The sequence below is a fragment of the Notolabrus celidotus genome, chromosome 17, assembly GCF_009762535.1.
Source record: "Notolabrus celidotus isolate fNotCel1 chromosome 17, fNotCel1.pri, whole genome shotgun sequence".
NCBI lineage: Eukaryota > Metazoa > Chordata > Actinopteri > Labriformes > Labridae > Notolabrus > Notolabrus celidotus.
In genome coordinates this window covers 12,475,381-12,491,378 of record NC_048288.1, presented here as the reverse complement: position 1 = coordinate 12,491,378, position 15,998 = coordinate 12,475,381, and the positions used below count along the sequence as shown (strand labels likewise).

Genomic DNA, 15,998 nt, shown 5'->3' with positions numbered 1-15,998 from the left:
GGAAGGTGGACTTCACGAGATACTCAGAGCTGTATTACTATCACAGAACATTATGACAGTTGAAAGGGAAATGAAAGGGTCTTTCCTACAAACATGGACTCTCTTTTAGTCACTCACCCAATCCAACATAGGCGAGGTGTTACAATCCACTGTTAAATAGGTGTGATATTGTGAGTATGACATGTTTTGTTTACAAGATACAGCTAATGTAATTATATCGTTATTTAAAAGGGACTTTGAACATTGAGACAGGGTCCAACAACCTAAATCATTATTTAAAGCCTTCTTTTTTCTTCTTCTATGTCGTGGTTCTGGTTCTGTTCGAGGTTTCTGCCTGTTAAAAGGACGTTTTTTCCTTGCCGCTGTAACTTGCTAAATACTGCAAGGTGCAATGCTCATGGTGGATTAAGATCAGAGATCAGACGGAGTCCTGTCTTAAGACGGGACTAGATCTTATCCTGTCTTGATGTTGGGTCTTTGTTAATAATTTAACAGAATACGGTCTAGACCTGCTCTGTTTGTAAAAGCATCTTGAGATAACATTTGCTGTGATTTGGCGCTATACAAATAAAGATTGATTGATGATAAATATCGCATCTTGGACATGTTACCATGATATTATTGTACCATGAGGTGTAGATATTGTTAAATTCCTAGTTGAGTATGATTAAATAAGGGAAGATCATCAGGGTTCATCTTCAGGAGACCATGAATATCAACAGAAAATGTATAAATGAGCACTCTTAGTTGGACATATTCACTACCACCACAACTGGGTCTCTTCTGGACCATGAATTTATATCAAGCTGGTGCTACAAACAAAGCTTGAGAGAGGATGCACCACCAACCTCATGCAAGTACCATCCACGTACTTGTCTCCCTCTCTGCATCAGTGTGTCCCCTCTTCTGGCTGCAGTTCCTGGCCTCAGTGCTGCTGAAGCAGATCCTATGAACAGTGCCGCCTCTTGGTTTTCCCATCCTTGATCTTCCCTCTCAATCCTCCTCAAAATCTAATAGCTTTTGCCCTCTTATCACACAATAGTCAAGCCGGCATTAGCCTTTATATGACTCAGTTAACAATGTCACCTCTGGCAGAATGGATTTGAGTGTGGGTGAGATAAATGGAGACTTTTTCATGTGCATGCCTTTTACAGAAACGGTGTAAAACTTCAATGCTGATATAGAATTTCAATAACGTACTTCTGATGTATAAAAACTATCGACAGAGCTTTAATTTGAAAATCCAGTTCCTCTCCATCTACATTTGTTGGACCTAATCGTTATCAAGTTTCAGACCCTCTCCCTGCTATGGTCACCATCCAGCTCTGTTCATTGTCTTTCTCTAATTGGAACTCAGTGAAAGCGCTGACAGCAGAGTAAAATGTCCCTCTGTGCTCCTGCGGGACAAAAATGACCGTTACGTAACCAGAGAATTGTGTTTTCCCTGCTTTAAAAGCAGCTCACATGGGTTTTGGCTAGAGGACATTCAGGGGGATGAATAGTTCAAAAGGTTTTACATCACCCATTAAAGCTTTTAAAGCAGGAGTAAATGTGTGTGTGTGTGGTGATCAGTATGTGTTTGAAGCTGCTGGATGCTGTAGATGAGAATATGAAAGTAGATGGGTCAATAAAGAAGCTGCCTGTGAGAAGTCAGACAAAACTGAACACAACTTCACTCCAATTTGAGCCTTCATATTAACTCAGATTGATGATTTTCAATTTACTGCACAAGGAGGGTGAACAATTCCAGTATATTACCCTTGATATTAAAGCAGTCTCAGGTCTAGTTATGGTCTAAGTTGTGTCAAACTTAAATTTGACACATTTCTATCAACCACTTCCTGTATGTTTTCTTTTATCCACTTGATTTCAACACTGTTTCACTTCCTCTCCTCCTCTATAATTCATTCCTTTCTTCCTTTCCTCCCAATTCCCATCGAACGTCCTCCCCCTCTGCTTCCTGTCTTATTGATCTCTGCTGACCGCACAGCTACCTCTGCCATTAGTAAGCAGTAACCGACCCACAAGCATCATTTGATTGTCAGTGTGTGTTAGGCCTGAGGTGGAGAAAGCAATTAGGAGGCAGACGAGCTTGAGGATGCCTGTACTTCTCTTGTCATGTAAAGCAAGTACATGTGTTAATCTACTGCTCTGCTTTTGTGTATTAGGGGACTGTTCTTAGTGTTTCTCCTCTGGTAGCATGGGTAATATTATCAACTAGATATTGTTTACAGTGCGTTAAAGTTACACTAAGTTATGACTCCATATGGAAATGGTGAAATTAATATTAAATGAAATTAAATGGGATTTTTTAGCTCAGAACCGTACAACAGGAAGAGGCGGAGTAACGCTGTCCATTTTTATTTACAGTCTATGGTTAAAAACAACTCGATAGAAATAGCAACTCTCCTTGTTGAAGCTCATGTTTGCTTCTTTAGGTCATACAGAGACATCAATATTAGTTTCAGTCTGTGTCGCAACCGGCTAAAATTTCTCACTGGAGCTTTAACCTCTGTGTTCAAGTTTTAGGCATAGACTTGTATAAACTGCTTCCTTGTCACTCCACAGCCAGTAGCCCCAACCTTACAGTCTTATCTTTCTCAAAATACTAGTAACAGGCTTGCAGTCTACAAACCAATGAGTGACATCATGGTGGCTACCTCCATATTTCCAGTGCACCTGACATATCAACCCTCTCAACACAAAGCCTCCTATAAATAATAAATACATTTAACTACAAAATATTTGTAGTGTAAAATAAAATAACACAAAAAATAATAAAATGTCTTATATACATTGATCATTTTCCCTATGCATGTGTTTAGTGTTAGCCATAGAGGATCAGCCATAACTAGATGTCTAGAATAAATGATTGCTTTCATGGTGAGATCAATTTTCCATGCCACACAAAAATCAAATCATAACATATTCATATGAATAGATGTATTACATTTAATTGTTTTTACAGTAGAGGCAGCGTGAACCTACCATTATTAAACACAAAGCACTGCCGTTATGTGTCACATAGATGTAGGAGGGCTCTTTGGAAACACAACGTTGATGTCACAATGAAAAACAATACAATTAAATGATCTGATCATGAGGTTGGGAAATAATTGGCAGGGTTTAGTTTGATGAATCAGAAGTAAACCTGGCTGCAGACTTCTATTTTTACAATAAGCAATGTTCTGGATATTAAAGTCTAATATTTTGTGTCATGCCTTGGTGTACTTGTATTTGCAGTACAGACTTAGAGCAGAAGCACCATTTTTGACATCAGCAATCAGTTGTTGAGAGTATTAAGTAGCTAACTTCAGCTTGCTTTATTTACCCCTTTGTGTCACAGCCACTGGTGCAGCTCTAACTGCTGCTGGGTTGATGACTGGATCAATTCAGAGGGCCAAACTACGTAACAAACCTTCAGTTATTTTTAGAACATGAATCTGTCCCATTCACCTCGCGCAGCATCAGGTCTGCAGTCTGCCGTACAAAGTCTTCACATCTCTATAGCACGGCCGTGGTGCTCTCTGAATGTTTTAAAGCAGATGTACTTTTTTAACTGAGTTCATCTATGGTTGAAATTTTGTGTCTGCGTTGTATTAGGTGGAAAATACGCCTTTTACCATCACTCTCAGTCTGATTCTCATTCCACTGGTTTCGTTAAAGCTTTACTTGCTAAAAGATTTAAAACTCTTTGATTGTAGCAAAGTCAAACAAGTAAGCAGTTGTCAACACTCAGAATAACAGCCCTCATTAACGCAACACTCTAGCTTATTTTGACATTTTCTTGATATTTCACATTGTCTGATTCATTTCCAGGAAGTGTTTATAAGCCGCAGCTATTTATTCTTTGAAAAATAACATCACTTTGTACTGATGTAAACTTTTATTTTCATGTTTTTTGTAGAAAAACTGTCTCTCTGATTTCCCTCTGTTTCTCTGCCTGAACTCTCTGAGTTACAGAGTTTCCTGATGGACAAATTGATTACATGTTGCCAATAGCTTTGATGCCATTTAATGCTGTTAGTGAGATAGCTCAGCAAGTACCAAAGATTAGAGGCTATAAAAACACTAGAGGCGTATTGATCATTATTGGCACAGAAAATTGTACTGCTAAAGATTTCAAGATTTTCAAGACAAGAGCAGAGGGTCAGTGTGACAACCCAACCGAGATACTGGCAGAGAAGTGGTGGCGAAATAATTACTGGAGCCTGACAAGTGTTAGTGAAACCACATTTAGACTCACAGAGACCAGGTAAATGGAATAGAATAGGGAGTGCCCTGACAAAGATTGTGACTCCAGAAGGATTAAGACTTGTTGAGTTCAAGCTGAGAAAAGAGAGGAGCTAGAGGGAGATTTGACTCCAGTCAGGTCTGATCTAGAGGCCTGAGTGTAAGGTGCAGCGGGGCCAGCCCCAAAGAAGTAACTTGGAAGAAGTCCAACCGTGTGCTGTACAAGTTAGCTACCACAGTTTATGTTTTAAAGTAACTAATGTTTAAGCCATAAAAGGTTGGAATGGCAATGTGGCTGCCAGAGTGGTTGGTCACTTCTAATTAGGTGAGATCAGAGGGAACTCATTTCTTAGTCATTGAAACAGATGCTTAAATTCCTTAGTAGGAATTGTAATTCCTGCTTCTGCATTTTCTGCATAAGAAAACAGTCAAATGTCAATGTCAGACATGTCCAATTGGTTTGCTGTGAGTGGCTACCATTAGCAGAGCTAGCACCACCAGCCTTTGGTCTGCCTTGCAGGTTAGCGTCCCCATGCCTGAGCTGGTTACACACTGCTTCTGTCGAGTGGTTACATACCAGTTTAACCAGACCTACAACTTTATCTCCATTTTCTAGATCAAAATACCGTCAAACTTTGATATGCTACAAGATGTTATCTGTCACCTATGCTTGTTTACAGCGGGGTAGTACAGTATTTATGCATTGTGGCAGCAACAATTAACCGGCGCTACAGCCCTGGCAAGTAAAGGCTGACTGTGCCACAGCTGAAACACAACATAGGACTGGTAATTCAGGCCTACAGTAATACAAATACTATCAATTGGTCTAGCTAACTTTTAATCATTGTGCTGACTAGAGAGGTTAACAATGTTTTATAATTTAGTCGACCAAACCCAAATATCCCTACTTAGAATCACACCCCTGCCTTTGTCTAAGAAAGTACTTCCACCAAAAGTGGAGTAGGCCCTTTATGCTTCACTTCCATAGACTGGGATCCACAAAACATGGATGTCGTCTCAGTGACTTCAATCACTGGTTTCTGAAGAGGTGCTATGAGGTCCAAAGATGGCACGCAGCCACCATATTGGAAATGCCAACATCAGCTGAGTTAGCTAAGCTGGAAGAAGGCAAAGAGTTGAGACCATGATAGCCTATCCACAAGCCAAAGCTGGGATGGAAACACAACAGAGTAACTAACAAAATCATAAGAATGAGAAAAATCTGCATTTCAAAATTGGTCTAATGAGGTGTGCTTGGCTTTTGGAGACAGCCTCAAGTGGACACTCCAGGAACTGCAGATTTTGCACTCCTGCATTGGCTTCAATTTTTAGAGGTTGCTCACTTCACAAAAGCAGTTTCTTCTTTATCCACCCATGACTCCTGGGTCATGTCATCTTTTATAAGTTATATGTCCATTCTTTAAGCTCAGTTTAAGAAGATGTTTCAATGCCTTTAAAAGTGAAAATCATTTTTTCTCTTGTTTGTTTGTTTTGTTTTTGTGTACTGTAGTCTATACTTGATAACATTTGGTTATTGCTCTCAAGATCTACTGTATGTTTTTTCTTTTATGTTCTGTTCAATGTCAAGCATTTGCATATCTTTGCACTGTTGCATATAAAAGAAAAGAAAAAAAGAAGAAAATCATAATTTGTCACTTTGATCTTATTTGTCTAGAGAAGGCTTATTCTAGCAAACATATGACAAAATGAACAGTAGGGTTAGGTTTTCCTTGCTAAAAATAATAATGCTATTTTAACAGAGGTTTGTCAACATCTAGAACAAAATCCAGATTTGTGATACACATTATATGCATTCTTTAAACTCTGATTTGAAAAACATCAGTTCATATCATACAAAATATGAAATTCAGGACTGAAGGTATTTGTTGTTACTTCATTTCAAAGCCTATGAGAAATAAACAGGAGAGGAGACAAACACTAGAGACCAAACCTTGATCATGTGACTGTGTGATAATGCAATTATGTTTTAATCACAGCCTCAGCAGAGAGTCTTGAAAGCCTGGAAATCTTCTTATTACCTGGATGACTGCACACTACAAGCATGCTCTAGCATAAGGAGGAATATGGTGGCCTAGAGAGGTCAAAACTAGATCTGAGTTCTATTTGAAGCTGACAAAAAGGAACAGAAGCATGTTAAGAAGCTGTGGAACATCCAAGGTTGGAACCAGGCAGGGAAGGAGAGCGGTGAAGCCAATGACATGAAGATCTAGCAGCCACCAGTACCAATGAAATGGCTCTAAATCAGCTCATCAGTCTTTACGTTCTTCCATTTGGAAAGAATCAGGTTCTAAGATTTGAAACAACCATTCATATTGTGATTTAGAGAAAAGAACACTAAGTATGACCTTGCCCTAACACAATGGGCTGTCACACTACGCCTCTGTCACAATTCAAAACATGTTGAATTAACTCCTTTGCTTATTGCATTGCAACAGTGGATATACTTTCAATTGTCACTGCATTTACTCTAACACTGAAACACTCTCATGATGCTTCTCACTTTGACAGTCCTAGATAACTCCGAGCATGCCCCTGTCACACTTATTCTATTTGTATCTTCTGTGTGTTGTCACTGAGTCATAACTCAAATATACAGAGTGATTTCTGACACACATTCCAGCTGAGGTGTAGTTTACTTAACCTTACTTTCATTAATCATCCCTATAAGCTGTGTTTGGTAGCCACTTCTGCTCCTCTGACTGCTGCTGAACTGGCTTTTAAGTTGGCTGGATTAGAGTCTAGCTCCTGCAAACAGGAGGCTGCAGTAGTCCAAGCTGCACAATAAACCTGCACAGCCCAATACACCAATAAATTCATGCATATTATCATTTCTGAAATGTCTATTTTTTATACCATTTAACACACAAGGGTTGTGCAAAATTGAAGATGTCCCTATTTGTATTATTTATTATAATGTTTGGCGCGCTGAAAATGTACTGTGCATTTACTTGGACGGCACACCTCCATCTTCTCCCATTGAAAGAAGTGAAACCAAAATACTATCTAAATTCTGTGCCGAGAAATTGCACTGGCAACGTAATTTGGAGGCAAAAACTGCACTGAAGCGATCTAGCAGGTGGAGAAACAGGATTGATGTCACACCTTTATCGCTAACAATCGCACACATTTAACTTACTGATAAAAGTTCATACCCGTGAATCTGTTCTGCTGTGAACTGTACTGACCTGAAGGATCTCTGCAAAGTTCAATGACCTTATGTTAAGTGTCCATTATATTTTCTCTCGCCATTCCTTCTATTTTGCTGAACCGTTCAAGAACATTGCAGGCAGTGGTCGAGTCAATCAATCAATCTTTATTTGTATAGCGCCAAATCACAACAAACATTATCTCAAGACACTTTTACAAACAGAGCCGGTCTAGACCATACTCAATGTTAAATTATTCACAAAGACCCAACACCAAGACAGGATACAATCCAGTCCCCTCTTACAGACAGGACTCGGTCTGATCTCATGTTAATCCACCGTGAGCATTGCACCTCGCAGTTTTTATCAAGTTACAGTGGCAAGGAAAAACTTCCTTTAGCAGGCAGAAACCTTGAGCAGAACCAGACTCATGTTAGACAGATATCTGCCTCGACCGGGTTGGGGTTGGATAGAGGAGATGAAGAGAGAGAGAGAGTGATGATAGTGATGAGACGAAGATGGTAGCAGTAGTAGTAGCATACAGACTCCATTACTATACTAACATCAAAACACCCCCTGAGTTTGAAACACATCATTGAGTATTTATGTTGCATTTTCTCTGTATTTTTTCTGTAACAGGCAAAGGCATGACCTGCCTTACTCCGTCTCTAATTGGCTAGTACCTGTTATTGCCTTTGTTGGTTGGTTGGATAAGGATCAATCACAGAAGGAGTAGGGCGAGTCAGACTCTCCCAATGTCTCCTGTGAAAACATGTTGTTAGCAAATTTTCTTGTTTGACCCATGAGGCGGAATATATGAGGTATATCACAGCCAGACACCAGGGGGAGCTCGAAAAGTTTTGGCTTCACATCTGGAGCTGTTGTGCTGTCTGTGTTTTTAGACAGTCTACGGCAGGGGTTCCCAAAGTGGGGGTTGGGACGCCCTGGAGGGTTGCCAGACACTAAATTGGGGTGGCGAGATGATTTGAGATGTATTCTAAAGTGTTATATATTGTCCATTATTGCTATACATGTTTTTAAAGTAATTCATTACAAATAAAACCTTACAAATTATTTTTTTTACATTCTTTTTCTGCCTTTCTTTGTTGCAAGATGAGTCCTGAGGTTCGGGTTAGTAAACAGTTCACTAACAAAAGCATCAGTAGCAGCAGGGTAATTCATAACAGCACAGCCACATGTGCATGTAGGTGGCTAATTTTCTGCAGACGAGCTAGATTAAGTATGAGGCTTCATTTAATCACTTCGAGGGACAGTGGGGGTCGCGAGTCTTTGGCACAGATATTTTGGGGGTCGTTGGCTGAAAAGTTTGGGAACCCCTGTTCTACGGTATATGACTGTCTTTAAGTTAATTTGTGTGTTCATTACTTAACACTACTACCACTTAACACTATTGCCAAAAGCAAACAATCCCTAAAGATGAACTTGTTCTTGTATCGTACATCTGTGGTCCAAACAACTGACGGTTATTTGTAGAACATGAACCTGATCCTCTTTGTGAACCCTGAGATTATAACAATCTGTGAAGGGGCGTGACATTATGTACATGTCAGAGTAAAACATTGATCGCTCAGGGGAAACCTTCTCAGGGCACCTTTATGCCTGTGTGTGTGATATGTTTATTTACCATGGCTTCAGGCATGCAAACAGCTCAACCCTCAGAAAACAACGAACCCTGCAACTACCATCGACCCTTATAACAGTGTTTACAGTCAAGCTAGAATCAGTGCGTCAACTAACTATGGTCTTGGGATAGAGACCAGTTTAAGTACTCTCATTCACAATGCAAAAATAGTCACAAACAAACTGAGAGAGAGAGAAAATAAAACTTGTAGCTGCTCAAAGGCGTGACACTTAATTATGGTGATATAAATCTTAAGCTGCAAGGAATGCAACAACAGACATGAAGAATGTGCCTCTAATCTGTGCTTTCACCAGACTTGGTATAAATTCTGCCAACAAAGAGTTAGCCTTCCTCTTGATATCCCTGAGGTTTGCATCCTTTAGGCTGAAATATTATCAATATTCTGAGCTGAATTCAACACAATACCTTGTTTTAATTTCAGTGTTATGTCAGAGGCAAACTTTTGTTGGTCAAAGCTGCTGAAAATGAAAATGTCTTCATCTAAACATAGACAGTTTGTCATGAGCACTTATCAAAGTGAGCACAGCAGCAGCACCAAGACGTGGTCTAAGGGCTTCATTCCCTCTAGGCTGCATGCTCACATTCAAAATGGATGTGCTCACTAAGTCAGCTGAATGAAATAAAATAATAATGATCAGACTTAATAATACATGAATAGACATGAGTGTCAGCGGTACAGGACTGACAGAGAGAGTGGGGATCGTGACCACTTTGTTCTACCTTCAGAGGCCTATAAGATGAAATTAGGACACATTGTCATGCCCTTCTCCTAAAATCATCCTTAAATGTCTGACATGTAGAAAAAAGAAAAAAAAAACATGACTGAAAAATATACTGCTTATTTTGAAAGTGCATGTGTTTAGGAAAGAGGGACATTTTGGTGGTACCAACTTCGCTTTGCAGAGAAGAATGCATCAAAAAAAGGTCAATCTGGGATGGGACAACACTTGAAAATGAGAGATCCCAAGGTGAAACATAATAAAGTGATCAAAATAAGTCCCACTTTAAGATTCAACCTCTTGCCCTCTGTATATATATCCTGTGTGATGGTGTTTGTCCGACAGGCCCAGTAACCCACTGAGTAGTTATGGGGGTCTGGGCACAAGGACAAAGGATGAGACAATCACAGGTAGCTCAGTTGGTTTTCACAAAAAACATTTTGAGGGTTTAGTCATTAAAAAGGGGATTGTTGTAGTCTTTAGTCCTCCATTCAGCCTTCATATGATGCAATCAGCATCACATCCCTTATCTCCTCTCATTGTATTTCCATCACAATGGATAAGGTGGAGAGATACAGAATCAACCAATCAAGTTAAGATTGTATGATATGCAGTGTTTCTTTGTGGAATACTTGCAAGCCGAAGTTATTGCAAGATGACATGCATATGATACAAAATATCAATGTATTATATGAACAGTGTGAAATTTGGATGTTGAGCAAATTAATATTGACTTGTTGTAGTTTTGAATGGGATTTGGCGAACGACGCTCAAAACAATAGCAAGCGGCACATCTCTGAGCTCCATCACAGGCAGCCTGCTGCCAGTGAAACCTCTAAAACACAACGACTTACTGTCTTTACATAGCAGCCGAAATACACTCACAGTGCAGCACTGTGCTGTCAAACAGAAGCGAGTGTCCATCAAAGCTGTTCATGTCTGGTGGTAATAATAGAAGGCATCGCTCACCTCTAGAAATAGCCAGAATGTCAGCGCGTAACCGGCCACAGGATTCCTCATCTCTCCGCCGGCAGGAGGAGAGCCGAGCTCCGCTTCTGGAGGAGAAAAAGGACGAGGAGGAGGAGGAGGAGGAGATGCTCCTTTTATCACTGTGTCGGTTTCATCCCCCTGCTAGAGAGACTCCCAGAGATCAGGTCCGACACGCAGTCCTCAGGGTGACGGGATGGATGTAGGCAACCTGGGTGACGATCAGACGGTCCACAGACGGAGATTAATGGCATGGAGGGAAGCTGCATTAGCCTGTGATGTTGGCTTATTCCACGCCCCTTTCCGACCCCCCGCCCGCCTGCATGCCACACACACACACACACACACGCATACACACACTTACACATACACACACATTGTGTATTACACTGAGGAGGAATTCCAGTTCCTATTGTTCAGATAAACAGCAAAATAGTGAATACATTTATATCTGTTCCCTACGTTTGTGTTAGCAGTCTGAGGGATGCGCACTGTATGTTTTCCAGTCAGCTACAAACAAGTCCAACATCCAAAACTCGTTTTATAGTTGTACACATAATAAGCCAAATAAATAATTGTGTGTAAAAAGTGAGTACATTTGTATTTATTTTACCTTTATTTTACCAGATAAGTCAATTGACAACCAATTCTCATTTACAATAGCGACCTGGGCAAAAAGCAAACACAGGTGGCATGACAATGAATAAAAACAAAACAAAAAACAGAGAGGACATACAGAGAAACATAGAAACAGAACAATACAATACAAAAATATGACAGGAGTGAACAACTTAAAAGCAAGTGCAGTGATGTTGAGTTATGGGGTGTAATACGTTTTTGAAAGTGGCGAGTGGAATGAGAGGGATCAGGTTTAGGGATTGTTGCAGGGGAGTCCAGTCATTAGCAGCAGAAAACTGGAAGGAGGTGTAGGATGTTGCTAAGGTTTGACCTTAAGTCGCCTATTATGGCCCTTTTCCACCCGCCCGTCTTAGCCCTACTCTAAGCGACTTGACTCGACTCTACTCGGTTTGTGTTGGTATCTCACATGAGGTGGCGCGGTACCTTGTGTGAGCTACCAGTTTTTTGTACCTGCTCTGCTCTGGTTCCAAGCGAGCTGAGCCGATACTAAAAGGTGACGTCGACGGACTGCCGGCCACTGATTGGTCAGACAATTTCGTCACCTAAGAGTCATGAGCGCGACGCCCAATACAGGTATCAAACCCGCCATTTAAAAAAAAACCCGCCCACCGTGAGTTGGTACTCGGGCTGGTGGAAAAGAAACCCAAACCGAGTAGAGTCGAGTTGAGTCGAGTAGGGCTGGAACTGTGTAGTGGAAAAGGGCCATTAGAGTTCAAACTATGTAAATTAGCAAGGGCTAGCAGTTAGCTAACGCCTCAGTGTATGTTTGCTAGCCGCTAGCCATATTCCTACACAAACAACAAGCACAATCATCTGGAAATATGTCTTTAAAGAACTAATGACATTGTAAACGGTTCTATGAGAAGAATTAAACCGGTAACAGAAACACCACAACTTACTAAAAGAATGTGTATGTTAGTTTGTCCGTCATGTGCTACTGTAGAAACATGGTGGTGCATGATCAAGCGGTAACCTCCGGTCTCAAACGATGAAGCCCATGCAGAAGTGATATAAACTGCAATTCATCAAGAATCCACTTGAAGCTGGCTGCAGAAACACCGGAAACCACGCAGACATGAATGGGAAAGAAGACGATCTTTGCAGCATTAATAAACATGTTTACAGCCTGGTTCAAAAAACGGCTTGGCCCTACAAAGCTAATCTCTCTATCGGCACACACTGTTTCTAACGCAACGGTTCAGAAGATATAGCTGTTGGCTAGGAGGCTCGAACCTCGCCTCTTTACGTCACACTATGCCTGGTTGAGTTCCGCATTTCCAATATGGCTGCTGCCGACGGCTTCAAAACAGCGCTCAGGAACAGATGGGTGACGTCACGGATACTACGTCCATTATTTATACAGTCTATGTGCATGATGCTAGCACCATGAAAGAGGACCTGCTCATTATGTAGCTATAGAAGGCTAATTAAGTCAATAAAAAAAAATATATTTCTTATGTTAAGGTGATTAAACACTAATTTAAACATACTTATGATCATTATATTCCAGTCTGTCAGGCTAAATGCTACTAAATACAACACAACACACCTTTGAATAAAATAATTGCAAAAACATGTTAAACTGATCAAAGTTAGCTGTGAAATAAATCAGAAGTACATCGGTCAAATCCTTCAACAGTGCCCTCTAATTTATAGAAATCAAGGCAGCCATCAGTGGGACAGGCAGCTCAATGTGTGGGCCTGTGAGCAAACAGCTGAACAAAACCTGACATTTATTTTAACGTATATAAGAGCTCTGTACATCAAGTCCATTTTCCGTCTGGCATCTATCAGACTAGTCTACTTTGCTAATAGCTTTTAGTGTCAGTCATGGTTTGTTATAAATGGCTCAGAACTATATTCTCCACTGTCTCTCAATGTCTCACTGTACCCACACAGCTGATGAGCATTCTGAAGGCTTCATACAGTTGTGTTGCTTGAGTGGGATGTTTCACATTCAGCACCATGGACAGCAGCTGAGACAAAGAAGACAGCTGGGCAGGAGCTGACAAGACACAACAGATTCTGCAGTGCTGAGATTCTATGGACTGAAACTGGTTTATGTTTTCAGGAGAGTTATTTATTTAGTCTCAAAATGTCTTCTCATCTTTTACTTAATAAACCCAGCAACCATAAAATGTGTAATTGCCACTGCAACTCTTAAGCAAACATTACATTAAAAATGAGCATTTTCCCAAACCTTGTCTTGTTCCATTGACACAATGTAGACCAACTACTATTAGCTTCCTAATTTTGAACACATTGGCCTGTTTTTGTCATGTGTGCTCAGAGTGTTCTGACACTGATGCTCTTTGCCTTGTTATGTTCGCCCCATTGTGCAACATTTTACAACGAAAGCCTCCATTCAAGCATGCAGCTTCTCACTCTTCTGTCAAGGTTACCTTTACAATAAAAGCAGCTTAGTTGGGCTTTTGATATCCTAGAGCTACGAGGCAGCAGTTTCTTTGAGGTCATTTGAGATTAACTCAATAAATCAACCCAGTGTACCCTGATTGTAGCATTTAGCATGCTTCATTATCCAAAACTGTAAAATGACAAACCTGAAATTAGTTAAACCCAACACAGCTTTATTCTTTATTCTTTATTAGGATCTCCATTAGCTTCCACAACATGGTCCCTAGTCTTCCTGGGGTCCACACATAACAATAAAAACAGTAATTTACAATCACAATTCAAAGCATCTTAAAAGATATAATAAAATATTGCTGAACATGAACAGCTGCAGTTATAAAATGCAGGAAAGGCAAAAATAGATGTCTCGTTTCGATTCCTTTTTTAATTGGCATGTTACAAATTTAGGCTTAACATTTTTTACCTCAAACCTTGGTAGTATGACAGTGACCTTGGTCTCTGAACACCCTTGAATTCCACACTCTCGCAACCTACACAACAAGCTCTGTGCCGGCTCTAACTCTGCAAATATCACTCTTTACAAGGAATTAATGGTCAGTGTAGATCATAGACTGTATAAATAATGGACGTAGTATCCGTAACGTCACCCATCTGTTCCTGAGCGCTGTTTTGAAGCCGTCTACGGCGGCAGCCATATTGGAAATGTGGAACTCAACCAGGCAGAGTGTGATGTAAAGAGATTGGGTTTGAGCCTCCTAGCCAACAGCTATGTGGTCCCGTCTGGGAGTCAAGTCAGTCATGTCCTTATTTGGGAAAAAACTAGGAACAAATTCACCCTCAATAAAGTGTGTGCCGATAGAGGAATTAGCTACGTAGACTCAAGCTTTTTTTTTAACCAGGCTGTAACATGTTTATTAATGCTGCAAAGATCGTCTTTTTGAATTGGTGTTTATGTTATGTTTAAGTACTGAACTGTACCTGAACATGTTACATCCATAATATGAAACTGTAAAACTACACATTCTGCTACAAAACATCAGGCATATGGTGACTTTACTTGTAAGCCAACACCATATTTTCACACGTGTACACACACACAGTAAACTGCTGATGATCTGCTCTTTGCTCATCACCTGTACAAACACCTGCTGCTGCAGCTCTTATTAGAGTGTGTTGTCTAGTATTAAAACCTTGGCCATTACACCAGTGTCACGCTTCATGTGTTTGTGTATTCACTATTGATTTTAATCTACCCGAACCAGGCAGCTTCAATTAACCTCCCATTATGTGGGAGATGAGCCTTTAATACTTTGCTGTGTTTCCATTCAGCTGACTTACACACAGATCCTGTTTGTGTTGCAGAGAAGCAGAGAACAAAGACTGTCAGGCTGGAAAAATGGACGGCACTCACAGCTGCTCTGTAGCGCTCCCTGGGAAAGGAACCAGAGTGTGTGATGAAGTGACTGAACGAGTGAAAGTGATGCATCTTAAACAGTACAGAAAATCAAAATGACAACTTTGTGATTTAAAAGGCAGCTGATGAGGTTTTATAGAGCTCACAAAAACTTCTGTATGAACATAAAATGCTCCCGTCTCTTTCTGATCTTTATGTTGTAAAGCTGTTTTCTTTTCTAATTTACAGCAGAGCTGCGAATCACAGCATTAGCTCTACATGTTCAAAGTACCATCCAATTTAAGCAGTCAAACTTGATCACTGATAGAAGTCCTACAGCTGACACTACAGTAATTGAGTTCATCACAATTTCACACTCAACTGCTTTCAAGAACTGTGCAAGAGGATCAGTGTCAGTCTCATTTCTGCATGTAAAATACAAAACTAGCCATTCTTCAGTCTTTCATTGTGTCCCTGTCTTTTCATCCCACTAAGTGTTTCAAACCTTCAAGCATCTTGAACCTAAACTTTATCTGTGTAAATCTTCCTCCTGATCCAACCTTTCTAGATGGTCTTCAGATCCCCTAAGGACCAGTCTTAAGTTTTGACACTCAGTTTAAAAGGTGCACCAGGGTCGTCAACAACCCTTTTGTTAAAGTGATACAACAATTAAGCCTCTGAATGCAGCAGACTTTATCTGTGGGCTACCAGTGAACCATGATGTTGCTGTTGCGTATCAGTGCATATACTGCAAGACATCCCTGCTGCATCATATGCCAAAAGTACTCGGTTCAGTTTCAGTTTCTGTGGTTGGGTGATCCACT

At 40.4% G+C, this 15,998-nt stretch overlaps 1 protein-coding gene across 1 annotated transcript in view; it reads right to left on the bottom strand.

Annotated features, from left to right (window-relative positions):
• Nucleotides 1-11,055, bottom strand: part of vopp1 (VOPP1 WW domain binding protein) — a 36,463-nt gene extending 25,408 nt beyond the window's left edge. The window contains exon 1 of the mRNA XM_034706598.1: nucleotides 10,752-11,055. Within this exon, the coding sequence (XP_034562489.1) occupies nucleotides 10,752-10,802 (51 nt within the window). The 5' untranslated portion in view covers nucleotides 10,803-11,055. The remainder of the gene's footprint in view (nucleotides 1-10,751) is intronic.
• Between the last annotated feature and the right edge of the window lie 4,943 nt (nucleotides 11,056-15,998).